Source organism: Schistocerca americana, chromosome 5 (assembly GCF_021461395.2).
Source record: "Schistocerca americana isolate TAMUIC-IGC-003095 chromosome 5, iqSchAmer2.1, whole genome shotgun sequence".
Lineage (NCBI taxonomy): Eukaryota > Metazoa > Arthropoda > Insecta > Orthoptera > Acrididae > Schistocerca > Schistocerca americana.
Genome location: NC_060123.1, coordinates 155,975,643 through 155,996,249, shown reverse-complemented (window position 1 = coordinate 155,996,249; position 20,607 = coordinate 155,975,643). Strand labels below are relative to the sequence as shown.

Here is a 20,607-nt window from a genome sequence, read left to right as displayed (position 1 = left end):
AGTGGGTTGGGAAGAGAAAGTGGCTGGGGGTACAGAGGTGGGGCAGGGTTACGGAGGAGATGGGCAGAGAAAGGGGACAGAAAGTGTGTACAGGAAGAGGGGTGATGAGTGGGGGGGATTGAGAGGGACCAAGAGAAGAGAGAAGGGGATTGCAGGGGAAAAGAGATGTTTGTGTTATATGCATATGCGGGTGAAGCTGCAGGTATTCAGCTAGTTTTCAAAAAGGGTTTATCAAACTTCCTGGCAGATTAAAACTGCGCTGGACTGAGACTCAAACTTGGGACCTTTGCCTTTCGTGGGCAACTGCTTTACCATTGGAGCTACCCAAGCATGACTCACGCCCCGTCCTCACAGCTTTACTTCCGCCAGTTCCTCGTCTGCTACTTTCAAAACTTCACAGAAGCTCTCCTGCAAACCTAGCAGAAATAGCACCCCTGGAAGAAAGGATATTGCGAAGACATGGCTTAGCCACAGCCTGGGGGATGTTTCCAGAATGAGTGCTTCAGTAGCTCAGACGGTAGAGCACTTGCTCGTGAAAGGCAAAGGTCCCGAGGTCGAGTCTTGGCCCGTCACACAGTTTTTATCTGCTAGGAAGTTTCATATCGGCACACACTCCACTGCAGAGTGAAAGTATCATTCAGGGTTTATGAAAGTTGACAACCTTGACAGTGTACAAGGAAAAGGATAATTGGCCTAGGCACTGCCTAGAAAGGGAACTGGTCAGCAAATAGTTAGAATACTACATAAACTTTTCTTGTTCTTCTCTACCTGTACACGGGAAGTGAGGGACCTTACAGCAGGTACTTGTCTTCCGCCGTTCGGCCGCCGGGTTCATCTTTTTCTCATAACTGTTTTTTGACCTGCACATACAAATGGTGATGCGTAGTAGGGCGAATTTGTTTCTCACACTCACCTCTAAAATATCGGGTGTTCAAAACAGTGGAAGGCTGAGTGGTTCTAGAATTTACTCCGAAATTCTCGAAGCACTACGTATTCCCTCCCCACCCCCCACCCCACCTCCTTAAATGAAATACGCGATATTTTGTACAATCATCATGTAAATTTATATCACATACAATTCTAACAATGTACATTCCAACATTGATCTTTGTACTCATTTAGAATAAATTTTAGGTAATGTTTCATGTATTCTACTCTTGCTCTATTTTGACATCAACTCTGAATATTCCATTGTGATCTGGTAAGTTTTCCTAATAGTTAGGGTTTGTTAGGACTCTGTTTCAATTTCCAATCACAAACTCCAGGTGTTCACGACACTTGAGTACTTTATTTTATTTCTTTGTACTACTTCTTTAGTATGCAATGGCCTTATTATTTATAAACTTTTTATAGTCTGGAGGAACTGTGGCCAAAATAAGTGTTCCTATTGACACTCATAAAATGTAATAATGCTACCAAAATAATTTCTACAAACTTTTGTGACTTTCATCATGATACTGCCCTTTCCCCTCTAGAAACAGTACGTATACCTCACATTACGGATTGATCCTATGAGTACCCTTTCTCCTTCTGTTTTGGTAGGTGCACCCCTTTTTATAATTCCTATTTTCCCATGGTACAGGTTAATCCCCTTCTTGGTGCCCCTGTCCATACAGTATAGGTCAGCTTTTCTTAGGTCTGCCTATCTGCCCTTTTCATCAAATATATGCTGGGTGCATCCTCCCTTATCCTTCTCGAGTAGGCTTCATGGTTCATTACCCTAGTATACATCTTTATGTACAATATAACTAAATATTATCTGGTAAAACTAAAAATCTGCTTCACCCTTCATGCTCGCCTTTTCATACTTCTCTTTTATACCTTAGAGTCCTCTTTTACTTATCAACTTCTATGTTTCCAGCATCTACTTCATGAATACATACATTGTTCAATATATAATATGTTTACTTAAGTTATGAGAGTCCCACTATCCTACAAGTCATCAGAATATTTGTTAGACTGACATTCCTGAATAATTATAACAATTAGTTCCTCCCTGACTTACGCTTATCAGTTATGCTCTTCAACAAAATGGTAGTTTTTTTCAAGTACCTAGGCAATGTAGAATCATCACAATGAACAGCCATAAGTGCATATTTCTCTATGTGCACGTTCTTTCCCCCTACAACACTTGACGGTTCTCACATCCTTTTAATCCAGACTTTCCTTGTTTGTGTCTTTGTGTTATGGTTTGTGTATGCGGAAGTGTGTTTGTGGTGTTTGTGTAGCCTGATTCCTCAACCTACTTATACGAAATAAGTTGAAGGTTATTGGAAACCATGGAAAATAAGAACTTCAGTGATAGAAGTATATGCATATGGAAAGAGGGAAAGATAGACCAGTACTCAGATGAGAAGTAAGAAAGGAAAAAGTAGAAATGGTTGCTAAAATCAAAGAAGAGAAAGAAGATAGTCCCAAAGACTGGAAACCCTTGCCATCCCACCTTCCCCAGGATCCCTACTTCGCGAGTACTTGAGTGAGAAGCCGAAGGAGGTATGATGTTAAACGTCTCCTGCAGAACAGACATTCTCACCTTCACCTTTGAAGTCACTGAAGAAAAATCTTAGCAACCCCTACGGAACAGCAAATGGTGAGGAACCAGTCACAGTTGTCTGCGAGGGTTGTCTGAAAGGTGTGATGTGTGTGTTGTGTTAGTTGTGCTTTTACCTACACTACCCACCCCTTTCAAAACTAATATAAACCCTCCCCTATACATCACATATCATAAAGGGGTAAAACAAACGTTCTGCATTACTTATAAAATATGTATTATGTTATCACAATTATGTAATGATTCATACAAAATCATATTTTCTATTAATCTAACATGCTTTGCAGTTTATTAATCTGCACCCAGGTTTGTGTAGACCAACGGCCTAAGAGATTACATTCAAATAGCGGCTTAGGTAAAAATAAGACCTAACTATACGTGGATGGCAGGAGAGACTGGCTGGCTAGGTAAAAATAAGAGCTAACTATATGTGGAGAGCGTCAGCTGCTGTTGGCATTACAATCGGGGCCACCGCTGACTAGAGCGGAGTGTGAAGGCGACTTAACAGGCACAATCCTCTTAACAACCTGTGTAGAGATCTAGCTGTGTTGGTAAGCGAATGTGTAATCAGCACCGGTGGGCAGCACTGGCGCCGGTGGCATTGAATTTTGGTTTCAGCATCATTGTTGGCGAGTGGATGCAGAGTCAGCACCAGTGAGCAGCAGCTGGTGCAGTCCATGTCAGTGGCTGGTTACTGCATCGGCGTGATGGACGTGTGTGAAGACGGCTTACTCTCCACGCTCAATCTTGTTAGTCGAAAGGTTGAGGTCTTTTCTCTGGATTTTTGCCGCTGTTACTTTTGCGTGTCTTTTACTGTGTTGTACTTGCAACTTTCTTCCATTGGTTTATTGGACTCAATACAATTAGTGGAAACAGTTCTCATATCTTGCTATGCCTGGTTGCTATGGCAACTCATATCTTCTTCCCGTTTCCGTCTTAAAATTCCCACTTTCTTCGGGTCCTGTTACTTGGGTCGCCACGTTCTAACATTTTTCGGTTGACAAGACACGTGTGGTATTGGGTTGCAAGGCTCACACATCTCTCAAGTCAGTTAACTTGTATGATGTGTGTAGCCAGTCCTCTTCTCTGGGTAATCAGCTACCCCGATCTCCCAAAAGCTGCTTCCCTGAAGACTATAGCTGGCTAAAGGAATTTATTAAACTACTTCTCTATCCTTGAAATAATTTGGGAACTTTTCAGTTCAATCACTTTATATTTTCAACTTCCATGGACAATAACTTCTGCAAGTTAAATTAGTCCTTAAATATTAGACTCGTTTACACATATTCAGATATCATTGGTTTGATAACCAAATAATTTATGAACATCATACATGTGTCTTGCTTCGTTCACAGCCAAGACACAAAGTAAGTTATAACTCTCCAGTCTCAAGTGAGTCCAATATGTGAATGTATATAGAAAAATTATATATAAAAACAAAGATGAGGTGACTTACCGAACAAAAGCGCTGGCAGGTCGATAGACACACAAACATACACACAAAATTCAAGCTTTCGCAACAAACTGTTGCCTCATCAGGAAAGAGGGAAGGAGAGGGGAAGACGAAAGGAAGTGGGTTTTAAGGGAGAGGGTAAGGAGTCATTCCAATCCCGGGAGCGGAAAGACTTACCTTAGGGGGAAAAAAGAACAGGTATACACTCGCACACACGCACATATCCATCCACACATACAGACACAAGCAGACATATTTAAATATGTCTGCTTGTGTCTGTATGTGTGGATGGATATGTGCGTGTGTGCGAGTGTATACCTGTCCTTTTTTCCCCCTAAGGTAAGTCTTTCCGCTCCCGGGATTGGAATGACTCCTTACCCTCTCCCTTAAAACCCACTTCCTTTCGTCTTCCCCTCTCCTTCCCTCTTTCCTGATGAGGCAACAGTTTGTTGCGAAAGCTTGAATTTTGTGTGTATGTTTGTGTTTGTTTGTGTGTCTATCGACCTGCCAGCGCTTTTGTTCGGTAAGTCACCTCATCTTTGTTTTTATATATAATTTTTCCCACGTGGAATGTTTCCTTCCATTATAATGTATATAGAAATCTATATTAAATTGTTAGTTAGTCTTTTTACAATCAAGAGACACTAAAGAGCACAGAATACTACATCAACTTTTCTTTTCTTCTCTACCTGTACACAGAAACTCCGTGGACCGTACAGCAGGTACTTGTCTGCTGCCATTCGGCCGCTGGGTCTATCTTTTTCTCGTAACTGTTTCTTGACCTGTACATACAAATAGGTGATGTGTACTAGGGTGTATTCTTTTCTCCTACTCACTTCTAAAAACTCAGGTGTTCGAAAAGGTGGAAGGCTGAGTGGTTCTGGAATTTACTCCGAAATTCTCGAAGCACTACAGAAGAGACCATGAAAATGTTGAGAAAATCATTTTGTTTTTGACCAGTGGTTTGACAGACAGTAGTAATATTCACTTTTCCCCTTGTGTTCCCTAAAGAGTATTTAAAATCAGTCTCATGCTAAGCTGATTTTTTAAAAATGCTTATTTTGTTCATAATTGTTTGTTAATATATTTTTATATTTATGTTTCAGAAATATTGCAGTAATAGGTGCAGGTCTCATGGGTGCTGGCATAGCACATGTGTCAATAGATAAAGGTTATAAAGTTATTATGAAGGATACTGACCCCAAAGGGCTAGCACGCGGTGTTGGACAAATACAAACAGGACTAGATAAAGCAGTGAAAAGGAAGAAGTTGTCTGGGTACTGAAATGAAACTACTTTTTTTTAAAAACCTACTTCTTTAACTAATGCTACTGTGGTGTTTGGGAAATCTAATCATCTCTGGCATACTTCAAAAATGATGACAAATGTTTTATTTTCAGGTTTGAAATGGATCGATTTATGTCAAACCTAGAACCAACACTATCTTATTCAAATTTTAAAAGTTGTGATATGGTAATAGAAGCAGTATTTGAAGACTTAAACATCAAGCATAAGGTTATCAAGGAGATTGAACAGCTTATTCCAGAGCATTGTGTTGTGGCTTCCAACACCAGTGCTCTTCCTATTACAGATATTGCAAAGGCAAGCAAGCGACCTGAAAAGGTTAGTTGAAAAGTAAAAATATCTCAATAACAACATTTGACAGCCAACAAAGTGAGAAAAGCGGACATAATTTCTTTCTTTTTGAACTGCTATACCATGAGACCATGATCAATAAATAAGATTGTTCACTGACCGTTCATCCCTATCTGCAGAGTACATCTTTAGAGGTGAAATATTATGTATGGTTTAATATCTGCAAATCTAGTGATTTGATCGAATTGTGACATGAACCTACTTATCTTTCTTTCTTACACGGTATATTGAGAGCACATTTCAAAAACTGAGGCACCAACTTAAGATTTGAAGAGTCTTTAGTTAAAGGAATGAATAGATATGAGCCAGTGGGGAACAGAAGCTTTGAATCTGTCCATTCTGCATGTCAGAAGGCTCACACAGTAGATTACTATCTGTGCAAGCAAGAGTATGAAAATTGTGCATCAGACCAGTATTCGTATCAACTTTCTCCTGTTTAAGCAACTTGGCATATATTCTAGAAAGGGTAAAACAGTTCTCTTTCACATGTCTTATACATCTTCTTACCCAATTTAGAGATGTTGGTCTCCCAAATTACAACAGCAATAGAATGAGTACTCTATCCAGAGCTCTTATCTTAGAACAACCTAAACATGTTTTGGTCTTCAGTCCAAAGACTGGTTTAATGCAACTCGCCATGCTGGTCCATCGTGTGCTATCCTCTTCACCTATTCTGTAATATAGGAAAATTGTGACTGCAAAACTATTAGGCTATTGAAATTAAATGTTAATACAATTTCACCCCAAACATCCATGGTAGCAGCAAAAGTATTTCCACTACAATTCTGTAAAAGGTGGCAGTGTGCATGGTAGTAAGATCTGTGCCTGGATCAGAATAACAAAGTGATTGGCAGGTAGTGTTTTACGAAAGAGCTGCCACAGCAACAACTAATCAACCGTTGTCATGGCACTCTGCCAATACTCTGACCACCTTTCAGGAGCAGAGTAACCGTATCACTTTGCTGCTCAGATCCACTATTAGCTACAGATATTCTTTTGCATATTATAAAAAAGAATCAGCATAAGGAAAGAAAGCATGTGATCATTATCTAATGATTGCGGTTGATAGCATTATTGTTGCCATAAATTTTCATCATATGCTTTCTTTCCTTATGCTGATTCTTTTTTATAATATGCAAAAGAATGTCTGTAGCTAATAGTGAATCAGAGCAACAAAGTGATAAGGCTTCTCTTCTACTGTAAGGTGATCAGAGTAATGCAGATTGAAGGAAAACATAAAAAAGAATTCAGCAGTGACCTTAGCAGCTGTTAGTGTTACACCTATATTGGCTGTGCACATATCACCTAACAAAATATTGAGCCTTTCAGTGCCTAACCGGCAATTACTTTGTTATTCTGATGCAAGTATACTTGCTTGACATGGCGTCACTAGAACAGAAGTGTGGCAACATGGTAAATACTCATTTAACTTTTATTTATCTTACTTGCATATCATATTGTTTTTTAAGCACAATACTGAATAAAATAAAGCAATAACACCGGTAATTTATGGACACTTAAATTTTTAATACAATCAGTTGCACCATTTGTTGCCACCAGGAATTCATTGAAAGTTCCACAATATGTCCTATCTGTAACTAAATGGTGAACAGATGGAGTCTTACCGTATCTGTAAAGAGAGTCAGTGCTTCTGCCACGATTGGAGCATATTCTGTTAATTGTTGTCCATATTCTGCACGATTGTTCGAAGACAGGGGCTTTCTTCTTTATGCTAGGTAAATTGTGGCAATGTGAAGGGCAAGCCTTTGTCTAGTCTCATTCCTATGAATCAGTTAATTTGAACTGAGGCATATACAGTTCCATTAGCTATTTTCATGGATGATTTTCTTAATTGAAGCTAGTTTCTTTCTAGGACAACCGTGGCTTGATGGTCAGCGAGCCGCAGGTTGCTTGATATGCATTTAAACTCACAGAGAATAACTGCTTTTTGCCAGAGGTGCAGGGATTGAATGTGGCTCGTTACGGGTTGCCACTCAGCAAGGATTGATCTGAGTGCTCCACTGATATTCTTATTGTGTTGTTCAGCTGCCTTGAGCATTTGTATGTGTGCTCTATTGAGCATTTGTATGTGTGCTCTATTGAGCATTACAGGAACACTGTATACCATCATAGACTAGAGTTGAAGTGTGCATAGTTTCTGCAACAGAACCCCAGATTGTTCTGCGCAGCTTAAGTAAGCTGTTGTTGTTCAAAGTTCGTACCTTCGCCACAGTTGTGATACAAAACTTAACTTTGGTAACAGTTTGAGGTGTGGCAGTTGATGTCCTGTACCTAATACATTGAAATCTAAATAACTTTGCTGTCTCTTGGCAGACTGATATTGTCACTATGATTGCAAGTACTTATGCAGACACTCGTAGTTGACTGTGCCAATTATTGTGTAAATAGCGACTTCTAAGTCGGAACTGATGTCTTTTGAACAGAACTTCTGGAACTGTGCTCCAGAGCAGAAAATGTTGGCACTGTCAGAATGGCTTAACTGTAGGAACTGTGATGTAGTGCAGGAACTGTCAAATGTCCACGGCACATTGGCTTGTGTGCCTTTTGGGAAAAGAGCTCCATCCCCATCAGTTCTGGGCAGGAGCGAAATAGACCACGGTTAACAGTGCTCTTTCAGGCAGCTGGCAACACTATCAGTGGACAGATATCGTGTGTTGATGGAAGTGGCATGGAAGCAGTGTGTAGTTCTGATAGCTAGCACCACCTGGAGGTGGCTGTTCGGAACAGAGGTGATGCCCTGCAAATGATTCTCTCTGTGTAGTGATGACCTTTCTTGGTATTGCTGTTTAACTCTTTCCATGTACACAACAAAAGCAAAAAATAAAATTAATCAAGATGTGCACTATAATTATGGTGTAGGTGTTAAGTATATATCAATGCACAAAAAAAGCACTTGAATATTGTAATATAGCTTACAGACTTGCATACAGTCTGTTGATTTGTTCAGTTGTTTGTTTGTTCGTTCAGTTGTTCGTTTGTTTGTTCAGTTGTTCGTTTGTTTGTTCAGTTGTTCGTTTGTTCGTTCATCTTCTTGGAGCACATGGAAACAGCCAGTCAGTATTCCAGTATTATGACCCGTGTGTGTGTGTGTGTGTGTGTGTGTGTGTGAAAAGGTGTACCCAAGTGTCTGTATGCTGAACTGTGTTAAAGTTATCCTATTGCTAAATCCTTGGACTGTAAATTGGGTGGTTATTTTTATTCATTCTATTGTTTAAATGTAGAGAAAACCAGCAATGAAAATTCTTGTATGATTTGCCAGCATACAAGCAAATACTGTGTTATTTTGAATGAAAGTTGATAACTTTTCAGTTAAAACAGTTTAACAAGAAAAATAAATCTTATATTTACAATTTGTGTTCATTTTCTTGTAGTTCAGTTTTCATATACACCCATTCAGGGTAATGTATTGTGGGAGTGTCTGACTTGTTTTTCAGCAAAAGAGAAGACAGTAACGTCAATCCTTTTTTTTCCCAAGGTTATTGGTATGCATTACTTTTCACCTGTTGACAAGATGCAGTTATTGGAAGTGATAACAACTGATCAGACTTCAAAAGATACTGCAGCTTCTGCAGTTGATGTTGGACTGAAACAGGGAAAAGTGGTGATAACTGTGAGAGATGGACCAGGTTTTTATACAACAAGAATTCTTGCAGCCATGCAAGCTGAAGCACTAAGGCTTTTACAGGTACATAATCAAGTCATAGCTAATACAGAATTGCAATTTCAGTGTATTATGTGAAGAAAGTAAGTTCTCGTCCTTTTGTAGATTGTATAGATGTAATGTGGAATTTCTATGTTGTTGATGAACACAGAATCTTCACATAGGGGTTTAAGCTGTTGTAACATCTTCTCTGCAACCAGCATTTGTGTAAATTAAAATGATAAATAATTAGTTCAAGGCAAAGGAATTAAGAGAACAGGGCAAATCCCTTTGGGCAGTATGTAACTTATTACTGTTTTTAATTTCATTAAGTTCCAAAAAGTTCAAATGTGGTAGCCCCATTCACTGGTTGTTACAGTATTGTACTTCATGTATAATAATTTTTGTCATTTCAGTACAGCTTTTAATTTTATTGCTCTAATATTTATGTTCTGCATGCACTTTATTAAAGAAAGGAACTTGCAGGAATTTCACAGGTTACTTGCTACTGGTTTTAATATTGCTCTTCTATGGTTTGTTACTTGATTTTTGAAATTGAGCATTGTTTAATCTTATAGGTTCTTTAAGCTTTTGGACTGTATTTGTTGCACATATCATTGGACATTTTACAATAATTTGAAAACTAAATTAACCTTTTCAGGAAGGTGTGGAGTTCAAGACTTTAGATAAACTTAGCAAAACATTTGGCTTCCCTGTGGGTGCAGCTACATTGCTGGATGAAGTTGGTGTTGATGTTGCATCACACATTGCAAAGGACCTGGGAAGCAAATTTGGAACAAGATTTGGTGGTGGTGACATTGGAGTTCTCCAGGACATGGTTAAGCAGGGATTTTTGGGTAATTTATTAATCAAAAGTGGTTTATTTTAATTATAATTAAATATGAAACCTGGCATCATAGTATTGTAATAGGTAACAAACTACTTATCTTCCATTTTAATATAACATTTTGTAGCTTGCCTTTTACTTAAAGTTCCAATTACTAATTTGTGAAGACTATCATCTTTGTGCCCTGTGACAGCTTTATTATAAGCTGGCTCACTATTTGGCATTCATGAGTACCTGAATGATCTTTAGCAATGAGTTGAAGTTTGATTTCATTGAAATTAATGGTTGTGTGATTGAAATGACACACAGCACAAAATGTTACAATCGTCTTAGGTTATCTTAAAATGATTTACTTCATTACATATGCCACTTTCATTGACTTGGAGTGTAATATCAGTGGATAATATAAGAGTCATTAATGTAGCTCCTCATACGAAAATCAGTCATTGAATATTAAAATCTTTAATGAGCAATGGTCTGGGTTATTGTTCATTAAAAATAACCCAGAGTATTACCACACTGTGATCTAAAGGTAAAGGTAGCTGAGTACGTATGAATAATTGTTTCCTGCAATATGCATGGCAAACTATCTTGTTGCAAATTTGGATACTGTTTGTTAAATTCTAACCTCAGTCATTTTGGTGTCAGAAGTGGTTAAACTTCTGAGTGATTAAAGTTCAGATTTTGTTCTTAAATGGCTCCCTCCCTTTCTCTAAAAAGAATGAGTGATGTTACACTTACCAAATGACCAAATGACATGTACCAAAAGGTCTGTTAATTGCTAGGTTCCAGAATCAAAGATGTTTGTTTCTCTCTGTGGTTTTTTGGAAAAAATTGTTGAAAAGCATAAGCTGAAGGGCACAAAGGCACTTACAACCTTAGTCAAGGGAAATGTAACTTCAGGGTGTACAGACCCCAGGACAACCAGGAAATACAGGAAAAACTGGGAAATTTTTAGAATTCCAGAAATCTTTCATTGTTTTAGTTTTCTGTTAAATTTTTGTTGTTTTGGCTGGTAACAACTGATACCGTAACAAAAAATTTTACTTTGGCCTGTTGTTGCAGAATAATACTGCAGCTATAAAAAATCGAAATAAAACTTAAGCTGCAGAGGAAATGCACTATCTGTGACAACAAAACACAGTGCACACACAAGCATCTGCCAACAGCAAAACATGTCAAAGGCTTTAGGATGAAGACTATGCAATACTTTCTAAAATCAAACTGCTTCCGATGAGTGTGACCTCATAACGGTTTACATTATGTTTGTTTGAGCAGTTGCCAGTGTGCTCATATGCACGCTCACTTGAGTACCATACTTCTCCCATACCATACTTTTCCCACTTCTGGCAGCTTGAAGTGTGGCTGTTTGCTGTACTTGCAATAGCAACAGGCAGCCGAATGCTATCTAGAATAATTTTTCTGGTGTGCTCAAGCCAGCAGATTCGCGGAGAGCAGTCTGAGTGATAGTGGGGAGGGGGGTTAGTTTCCGTGTGACCCATGTTTACATGTAGCGATTTTGCTGTTTCCTCTTCATTTACATCTTTCATGCCAAATGAAAACAAAACAGATTTCTCTGGCTGGGAACTATCAAGTGATTTAAAATACATTCACATAATTATGGTAGGCTAAAATGTGTTGTTAGTATCACTTTTCCAATTTCATTTTATTTCTAGGTTTTTGGCAGTCTGGCATTAATTGCCATGCAGAACAATGAAGTGACTTTTGTCAATTTGCAAAAGAAATTTGACTTTCATTAACCTTTTCCGCAAAGATAGTCAGTTTATTTGAAACATTGTTGGCTAGTGTCAACTGTTTGCTGAATTTCAAATGCACATTTTCATCTTCTGGTACATATGCTATTACACTGTAACAAAGAACCAAACATGAGATAGTGCAGTACTGTTACTCCAAGAAAATTTGTATCCCGAAAACCACACTGAAAAGCTTAATGTCAGGTTGGGGCCTACTACTTTGTGCATCTGGACATATGAGTGTGCACTTTAAGGCAAATTATGCATTTTTGTATGGTTTACGAAATTCCGATGCTCTTTGAGTATCCTCTGATATCCTTTTTCATTTATGATATAATGTAAGATCTCTTAATGTTATATACATAAGAACATAAGGGCTTCCTACATCATCATAGCTGCCCACACAGTAATGTGTGTTTTATGGTGCTCTCTGACAACTTATGAATTGAATTCTAACATTTGTGAGAAAATATTGCAAATGGTGGTTTGAAAAGTGTTACTTTCAAAGTAAATTTCATTTTACACAAGATAAATTGCTATGTGTGTGAACATGATTTGAATTTCTTAAATGACAGTGTGTACGATTCTTAGTTATAGCTTAACACTCTGAGGGCCAGACACACACAATAATTTTGAGCCCAGAAGACCAGACACTTATGTCATTATTTAAAATTTCACTGGAACATTTGACTGATGATCTGAAAAGTGAAAGCATAGGTTTTCTCGTAGCTATACTATGCATATATATTTAATCCATCAACTTTTCCAATTTGTGTGTTTGTTCTACTTAACAGCGATGTTGCTATTGGCTGGCTACATCACAGGTTCTGTGCTCTGAATATCTGCTGTCATCGGCTGGTGAAATCATGTGACGCGAACTATGATTGGCTTCTGAAAGTGCATCTCAATCTTGATTTCAATGCTTCAGAAACTAATGTGCTGTGTATGGTGGAATTCAAATATATAATTTTGTAATATGAAAATACGCAGTATCATAATATGAAAATATGCAGTGTACATGTTATTGTACATCAAAGATTTTTCCAAAAGTTTTTTTTTTTTGTTTTTTTGGGGGGGTGGGGGTGCGGGGGGGTTCGTTTTCTAAAGTGCCGGTAAGCTCTATGCTGGTGTATAAGATGTTAACCTTTCAAAGGATTGGTAAGTTTTATTGTTTTGAGGGAAAAAATATTGTCACTTAACACAGAAAAAGTGTATTTTCACCTGGAAGAAGTGTATTTTTAACCTGTAAATCCAGGGAAAATCTGGGAAGTTCTCTTGTCTGCATACACACCCTGAACTTAGGATGAGAGAAAAATAAGTCAATACAATACAATTTCAGGGTGAGGGGATGGGTGAAAGATTTCATAAATAAAACTGGCAGTGACCTAATAGTGGACTGTAAGGAATAGGAAACTAGAGAAAATGTAGAAAGCAGTAGTTTACAGTAATCAGATAGAATGTGATAAATTGGACCAGATGAATGGCGCAACTCAAAGAATAAGCAACAAAGTAATTATTAGCATGCAAATTTTTCATGTATGGCCACTTTGACACCCCCTTGCGGGTCCAGGGATTAGGATAGGCCTGAGGTGTTCCTGCATGTCGTAAGAGGCGACTAAAAGGAGTCTCACATGTTTTGGCCTTTGTGTGAGGGCCCCCTGTAGGGATTAACTTCCATTTTTCAAAATTTTCCCGAAGAGCGAGCCAGTTGGGGAAGGGCGCCTTACATGGTGCATTGTGTCAATCATGCGCTGAGACCTATTACACATGCTTCGTCAGCATGGATCTGCACTTCTGCACATTCTCCAACTGTTGGGCGAGGTCATCCTCCTGGGTGCATATTTTTTCCATGAACTGTGCAGTGTCGTTTTCTACACTAGTGATGATAATGGACTTGTTTGCTTGGTTGCACCTGATATCCAGCACAGTAGCCAGTCCGTTTTGGTGGGGTTGCCACGTACCCTGTTGGTTGTAGCCCCCAGATCACACAGGGATCACTCTGCTGATGCCTGTGCTGTTACTCCCCATGTATGCCAAGGAGTAGATGCCTGTCACTCTGGAGCATTGGGACTCTGGGCAATGGCCTTCGCTGCGGCTGGGTGTCGCCTGTGGGGAGGGCCCCTGGTTGGAGTGGGTGGCATCAGGACAGATGACACATGGTGAAGCACAATACATCATCTCTTGCTGGTGGTCAAACACCAGCAGTCTCAAAGCATTCGTGGGCTCTATTCAACGCACAGTAGTACGACCCCAAATCGTTCCCCTCCCTGGACACATCATGGGAGGAACGTCAGACTAAGGATGGCAGCGGCCGTTATTCTCACCGGTACCTTGTATGTTTGAGAGCTGATGGGGAATCTTTCATGATGATTAAGCCTCAGTTTTCTGTTGAGCATTCAGAGGACAAGTTTGGGGAGCTGGAGAGCTTGTCCAAAATGAAATCTGGGTCAGTCTTGATCAAAATAGCATCCTCTGCCCAGTCACGGGTGTTACTCGCTTGTGAAAACCTGGGGGATGTTTCTGTAACCATCACGCCCCATAAGAGCTAAATATGGTTCAGGGTATCATATTTCATAGTGACCCTTTTTTTTCAGTCTGATGATGAGCTGCACGCTAATTTAGAGTGGTGAGGTGTTCATTTCATTCAGCATGTCCACCGGGATCCGAGAGATAATCAGGTTGCCACTGGTGCCATCAACTTGCTCTTCGAGGGTGATACATTACTCGAGAAGGTTAAAGTGGTGGTCTACCTCTGTGATATAAAGCCCTATATCCCTCCCCCAATGTGGTGCTTTAAATGCTGGAAGTTTGACCTATGTCTTCCCTCTGTGCTTCCAGTGTCACATATCGAGATTGTGGACACCCATCACATCCCAATACTCAATGTTCCCCGCCTCCCATCTGTGTCAACTGCAGAGATCACTATTCGCCTTGCTCACCTGACTGCAGGATTCTCCAGAAAGAAAGTAAAATGATGGAGTACAAGACCCTGGACCAACTGACGTATGCTGAGGCTAAGAGGAAATTTGAATGCCTACATCCTGTACGTATGGCATTGCCTTACATCAGTGCTACAACAGTTCTAGCCCCATCAGCTCCTCCAACCCCAGTCACCTCTCAGAGTCGGAGACTACACCTGCCTCCTTGCGGGTGGGGGGCACTTCCCTCCCTGTTGCTCCTGGACCACCTACTTCGGGAGCAACACCCTCCCAACCATTGGAGATATCAGTCCCCACTTCTGTGCCGGAGAAGTGGGAGTCTTCTTCAGCTCCTCTCGCTAGTAAGGGGTCCCTTGGGTCACTCCATTCCCAGGTTTCTGCTAGTGGAAAAGATGACACCCACCAGTCGCTGAAGAGCACAAAAGCAACTGGTCGTAGGGCTTCACGCCCATCCTCAGTCCCGGAGACTGAATCAGTGAAGTCCTCCCAGACAGGGAAACCCAAGGAGCAGTGAGAAAAATCGAAAAAGATGATCCCCAAGACCAAGGGAATTGCGGTGGCACCCACATCACTGCTACCTACCAGCTCTGTGTCTGGGGGTGAGGCATCAGCTGAGGACTTAGATTTCGCCACATCCTCAGACACAATGGATATAGTCTGCTCAGGCAATAAGTCTGAGGCAGCAGGTGACTCTGAGGAGTAAACTGCCTCATTGAATGTTCCATTCCTTCCCAGTCTCACGATGACATCATCCTCCAGTGGAATTGTGGCGGTTTTGTCCACCACCTAGCTGAGCTACGGCAACTGTTAAGCTTTACACCTGCTTTCTGCATTGCCCTCCAGGAAACCTGGTTCCCAGCAATGTGGACCTCTGCCCTCCGTGGCTATAAGGGATATTACAGGAACCGTAGCCACTATAGTAGTGTGTCAGGTGGAGTTTGTGTTCATGTCCTAAACTTAGTATGTGGTGAAACTGTGCCCCTTCAAACCCCTCTTGAGGCTGTGGCTGTCAAAGTAAGGACGACACAGGAAATAACTGTCTTCCTCCAGATGGTGCAGTACCCCTGAATGTATTAGCTGCACTGATCAATCAACTCACTAAACCTTCCTTACTTAAGGGAGATTTTAACGCCAAAAGCCCCTTGTGAGGTAGTACTGTGCTTACTGGCTGAGGCAAAGATGATGAAAATTTACATTTCTCAGTCTCCTAAATACTTGGGCTGCCACATTTTTCAGTGTGGCTCATGGTAGTTACTCGGCCATTGATTTATCAATTTGCAGCCCAGGACTTGTCCCATTTATCCACTGGAGAGCACATGATGACCTGTACGGTAGTGACCCCTTTCCCATCTTGCTGTCACTGCTCCAGTGTCAGGCCCATGGACACCTGCCCAAATGGGGTTTAAACAATACAGACTGGGAAACTTCTACCTCTGCTGTCACCGTTGAATCTCCCCAACACGGTAACATCAGTGTGGTAGTTGAGCAGGTGACAACAACAATTGTTTCTGTGGCAGAAAACGTGATCCCTTGCTCTTTAGGGTGCTCCTGGGAAAAGGCAGTCCCTTAGTGGTCACCAGAAGTCACTGAAGCAATTAAGGAGCGTCGGCAAACTCTACTGCAGCATAAGTGGCACCCTTCCCTGGAGCACCTCATAGCCTTTAAACAGCTCCGTGCCCACATTCGCCAACTTATCAAACAATGGAAGCTGGAGTGTTGGTAGAGATAAGTCTTGACCATTGGGTGTCATACTTCACCTTCCTCCCCATTTACAGAGTGGGAGCTCCTCAGTGCCCTTGCACATCATCCTGATACTGCTCCTAGGCCAGATCGGATCCACAGTCACTTGATTAAACATCTCTCATCTGACTACAAGTGACATCTCCTTGTCACCTCCAACCAGATCTGGTGTGATGGCGTCTTTCCATCGCAATGCAGGGAGAGCACCATCATTTTGGTGCTCAAACCTGGTAAAAACCCGCTTGATGTGGATAGCTATTGGCCCATCAGCCTCACCAACTTTCTTTGTAAGCTGCTGGAATGTATGGTGTGTCGGCAGTTGGGTTGGGTCCTGGAGTCGTGTGGCCTACTGGCTCCATGTCAGGGCAGCTTCTGTCAGGGTTGCTCTACCACTGATAATCTTGTGTCCCTCGAGTCTGCCATCCGAACAGCTTTTTCCAGATGCAAATACATGGTTGCCATCTTTTTTGATTTACAAAAAGCGTATGACACAACCTGGCGACATCATATCCTTGCCAAATTATACAAGTAGGATCTCCAAGGTCTACTCCTGATTTTTATCCAAAATTTCCTGTTGTTTCATACTTCCCGTGTCCCACTATATCCAGGAGAATGGGTTCTCGCAGCACTCTGTATTGAGTGTCTCTATTTTTAGTGGCTATTAATGGTCTAGCATCAGCTGAGCAGCTGTAGGGCCGTCCATCTCACCTTCTCTGTATGCTGACGACTTCTGTATTTCGTACTGCTCCACCAGTACTTGTGTTGCTGAGCGGCACCTACAAAGTGCCATCCACAAGGCGCAGACATGGGCTCTAGCCCACGGTTTCCATTTTCCGGGCACAAAGTTGTGTGTTCTGCACTTCTGTCGGCATCATACCGTTCATCTGGAACCAGAACTTTACCTTACTGACGATCCACTCACTGTAGTGGAGACATACCAATTCTTAGGACTGGTTTTCAACACCCAATCGACTTGGGTTCCTCAGCTTTGTCAGCTTAAGTGGAAGTGCTGGCAGCATCTCAGTGCCTTACACTGCCTGAGCAACACCAACCGGGATGCAGATCACTCTACACCGCTGCAGCTCTATAGAGCCCTTGTTCATTCCCACTTGCACTATGGGAGCCTAGTTTGTGGTTCGGTGGCGTTACATTTACTCGACCCAGTGCACCACTGTGGTGGTTGCCTAGTGGCATGAGCTTTTAGGATGAGTCCAGTGACGAGCTTCCCGGTGGAGCCCGGAGTCCCTCCATTGCAGGTTAGGTGTGCACAACTGCTAGCCAGTTATACTGCATACGTTTGTAGTTCTCCTGCGCATCCAAATAACTGTCTCCTTTTACCACCCACAGCAGTTCATCTCCGGCATCGGTGGCCCAAGTCAGTGGTTCCAATTGCAGTTTGTGTCTGATCCCTTCTTGCCAAACTGGAGTCCTTGTCTTTATCACCTGTACTCGAGGTCCATTCTCGTACACCTCCATGGTGCTTATCTAGACCACGGCTTTGCTTGGACCTTTCACATGGCCCTAAGGACTCAGTTAACCCTGCGGCTCTCCGCTGCTACTTCCTCTCGATTCCTCACATGTACTGAGGCCATGAAGTGGTTTCACACAGACGGCTCGATGGCTGATGATCATGTTGGCTTCGCACATGTCCATAGAGGACATACTGAACAGCATTCCTTTCCCAATGGCTGCAGTTTTTTCACTGACAAGATAGTGGCTATATTTTGTGCTCTTGAGCACATCCGTTCATGCCCTGGGGAGTTGTTTGTTCTGTGCACTGACTCCTTGAGCAGCCTACAAGCTGTCGACCAGTGCTTCCGTCGTCATCCTTTGGTAGTGACCATCCAGGAGTTACCTATGCCCTGGAATGGTCCTGTCGTTCAGTGGTGTTTGTGTGGACCCCAGGTCACATCAAAATCCCAGGCAACGAACTTGCCAACAGGCTATGCGGAAACTGCTTATGGAGATCAGCTTCACGGCAACTGACATGTGTTCAGTACTACGCCTCAAGGTTTTTCGGCTTTGGGAGGAGGAATGGCATAACCTCAGTAAACACAACAGACTGCCTGCCATTAAGTAGACTGTGAACATGTGGAAGACCTCCACGCAGGTCTCTCGCAGGGACTCTGTGGTTCTCTGTCAGCTCCGCATTGGGCATGCTTGGGCGACACACGGCTACCTCCTGCACCATGATGACCCACCTCAGTGTTGGTGCGGCGCCTGGCTGACAGTGGCCCATATCTTGGTGAGCTGTCCTCCTTTGGCTGCCCTGCAATGGACTCTTCAGTTACCAGACTCTTTGCCATTAATTTTAGCTGACAACGCCTCATCAGCTTTTTAGTTTTACATTTTATACATGATGGTGGGTTTTATCATTCTATACAGGGTGTTACAAAAACGTACGACCAAACTTTCAGGAAACATTCCTCACACACAAATAAAGAAAAGATGTTATGTGGACATGTGTCCGGAAATGCTTAATTTCCATGTTAGAGCTCATTTTACTTTCGTCAGTATGTACTCTACCTGTGCTGCTAGAACATGTGCCTTTACAAGTATGGCACAACATGTGGTTCATGCACGATGGAGCTCCTGCACATTTCAGTCGAAGTGTTCGTACGCTTCTCAACAACAGATTCGGTGACCGATGGATTGGTAGAGGCGGACCAATTCCATGGCCTCCACGCTCTCCTGACCTCAACCCTCTTGACTTTCATTTATGGGGGCATTTGAAAGCTCTTGTCTACGCAACCCTGGTACCAAATGTAGAGACTCTTCGTGCTCGTATTGTGGACGGCTGTGATACAATACGCCATTCTCCAGGGCTGCATCAGCATATCAGGGATTCCATGCGATGGAGGGTGGATGCATGTATCCTCGCTAACGGAGGACATTTCGAGCATTTCCTGTAACAAAGTGTTTGAAGTCACGCTGGTACGTTCTGTTGCTGTGTGTTTCCATTCCATGATTAATGTGGTTTGAAGAGAAGTAATAAAATGAGCTCTAACATGGAAAGTAAGCGTTTCCGGACACATGTCGACATAACATATTTTCTTTCTTTGTGTGTGAGGAATGTTTCCTGAAAGTTTGGCCGTACCTTTTTGTAACACCCTGTATAAATTTTCGCGCATGTCCTTTGTCCCTTTGTGTTCTCCACTCTAATGCTTTTAGGCTGAACATTTTAATGTGTCACTGAGTGGCTGGCTTTTCCTTTTTATTCCTTCAACCTGTTTCTTGCTTCTCTCTGTGATTTTTTTCCTGTTTTTTCCATAGTAGTGTTGGTTGTCCTTCTTTCATTCTTCTGGTTCTTCCATTCTCCTGTTCTTGTACTGTACTTCTCCTTTCTTTTCTTCTTTCCCTTTTGTAATTATTTTACCAGGAACAAGGACCGATGACCTCGCAGTTTGGTCCCTTTCCCCCCTCCTTTAAGACAACCGACCAACCAACCACTTTGACAAAGAGATCATTTATAGTATTATCAGTAAATTATTTTTGGGACATGAATAGGCTGATAACATAAGAAATGTTAATTTCTCAGGATTTTTGTAAATTCCTTAACACTTTGCAGTATAATTTCTATCTGAAATAACAGCAGATCTGCAACACATACAGTTCTGTTGGACTGTCTGAAAGAGGCTGTGGAAAGGCCTCCTTCATGAGGGTAACAAAAAGTAATAAAAACTAAAGAGTTTTAAAAAGGAAACAAGCTTCCAGTAATAATATTGTGTATCTATGCTGACAGAAGCTGAAGAAATGAATTAAATTTTGTACTATGACTGAGAGGAACTCGACTAGGCAGATGTGCTAGCCATTACACCACTGTAGCAGTATAGGTAACACAAACTTCAGTTCATGCCTTCAGCTTACTTTCCCCTTCTAAAATTGTAATGCTGAAGGCATGAATTGAAGTTTTTCATAAACTTGAGAATTTCTGGTTCATAAGACTTTGTTACAATCCTTAGAGTAATATATATGTCTGAATTACTCTAGTAACTTTCTCTCATTTG

General features: G+C 41.4%; 1 protein-coding gene across 1 annotated transcript in view; it reads left to right on the top strand.

Annotated features, from left to right (window-relative positions):
* Positions 1-20,607, top strand: part of LOC124615407 (trifunctional enzyme subunit alpha, mitochondrial) — a 155,814-nt gene that overhangs the window by 124,503 nt on the left and 10,704 nt on the right. The window contains exons 7-10 of the mRNA XM_047143260.1: positions 5,111-5,281; positions 5,404-5,626; positions 9,156-9,365; positions 9,982-10,177. Of these exons, the coding sequence (XP_046999216.1) occupies positions 5,111-5,281; positions 5,404-5,626; positions 9,156-9,365; positions 9,982-10,177 (800 nt within the window). The remainder of the gene's footprint in view (positions 1-5,110; positions 5,282-5,403; positions 5,627-9,155; positions 9,366-9,981; positions 10,178-20,607) is intronic.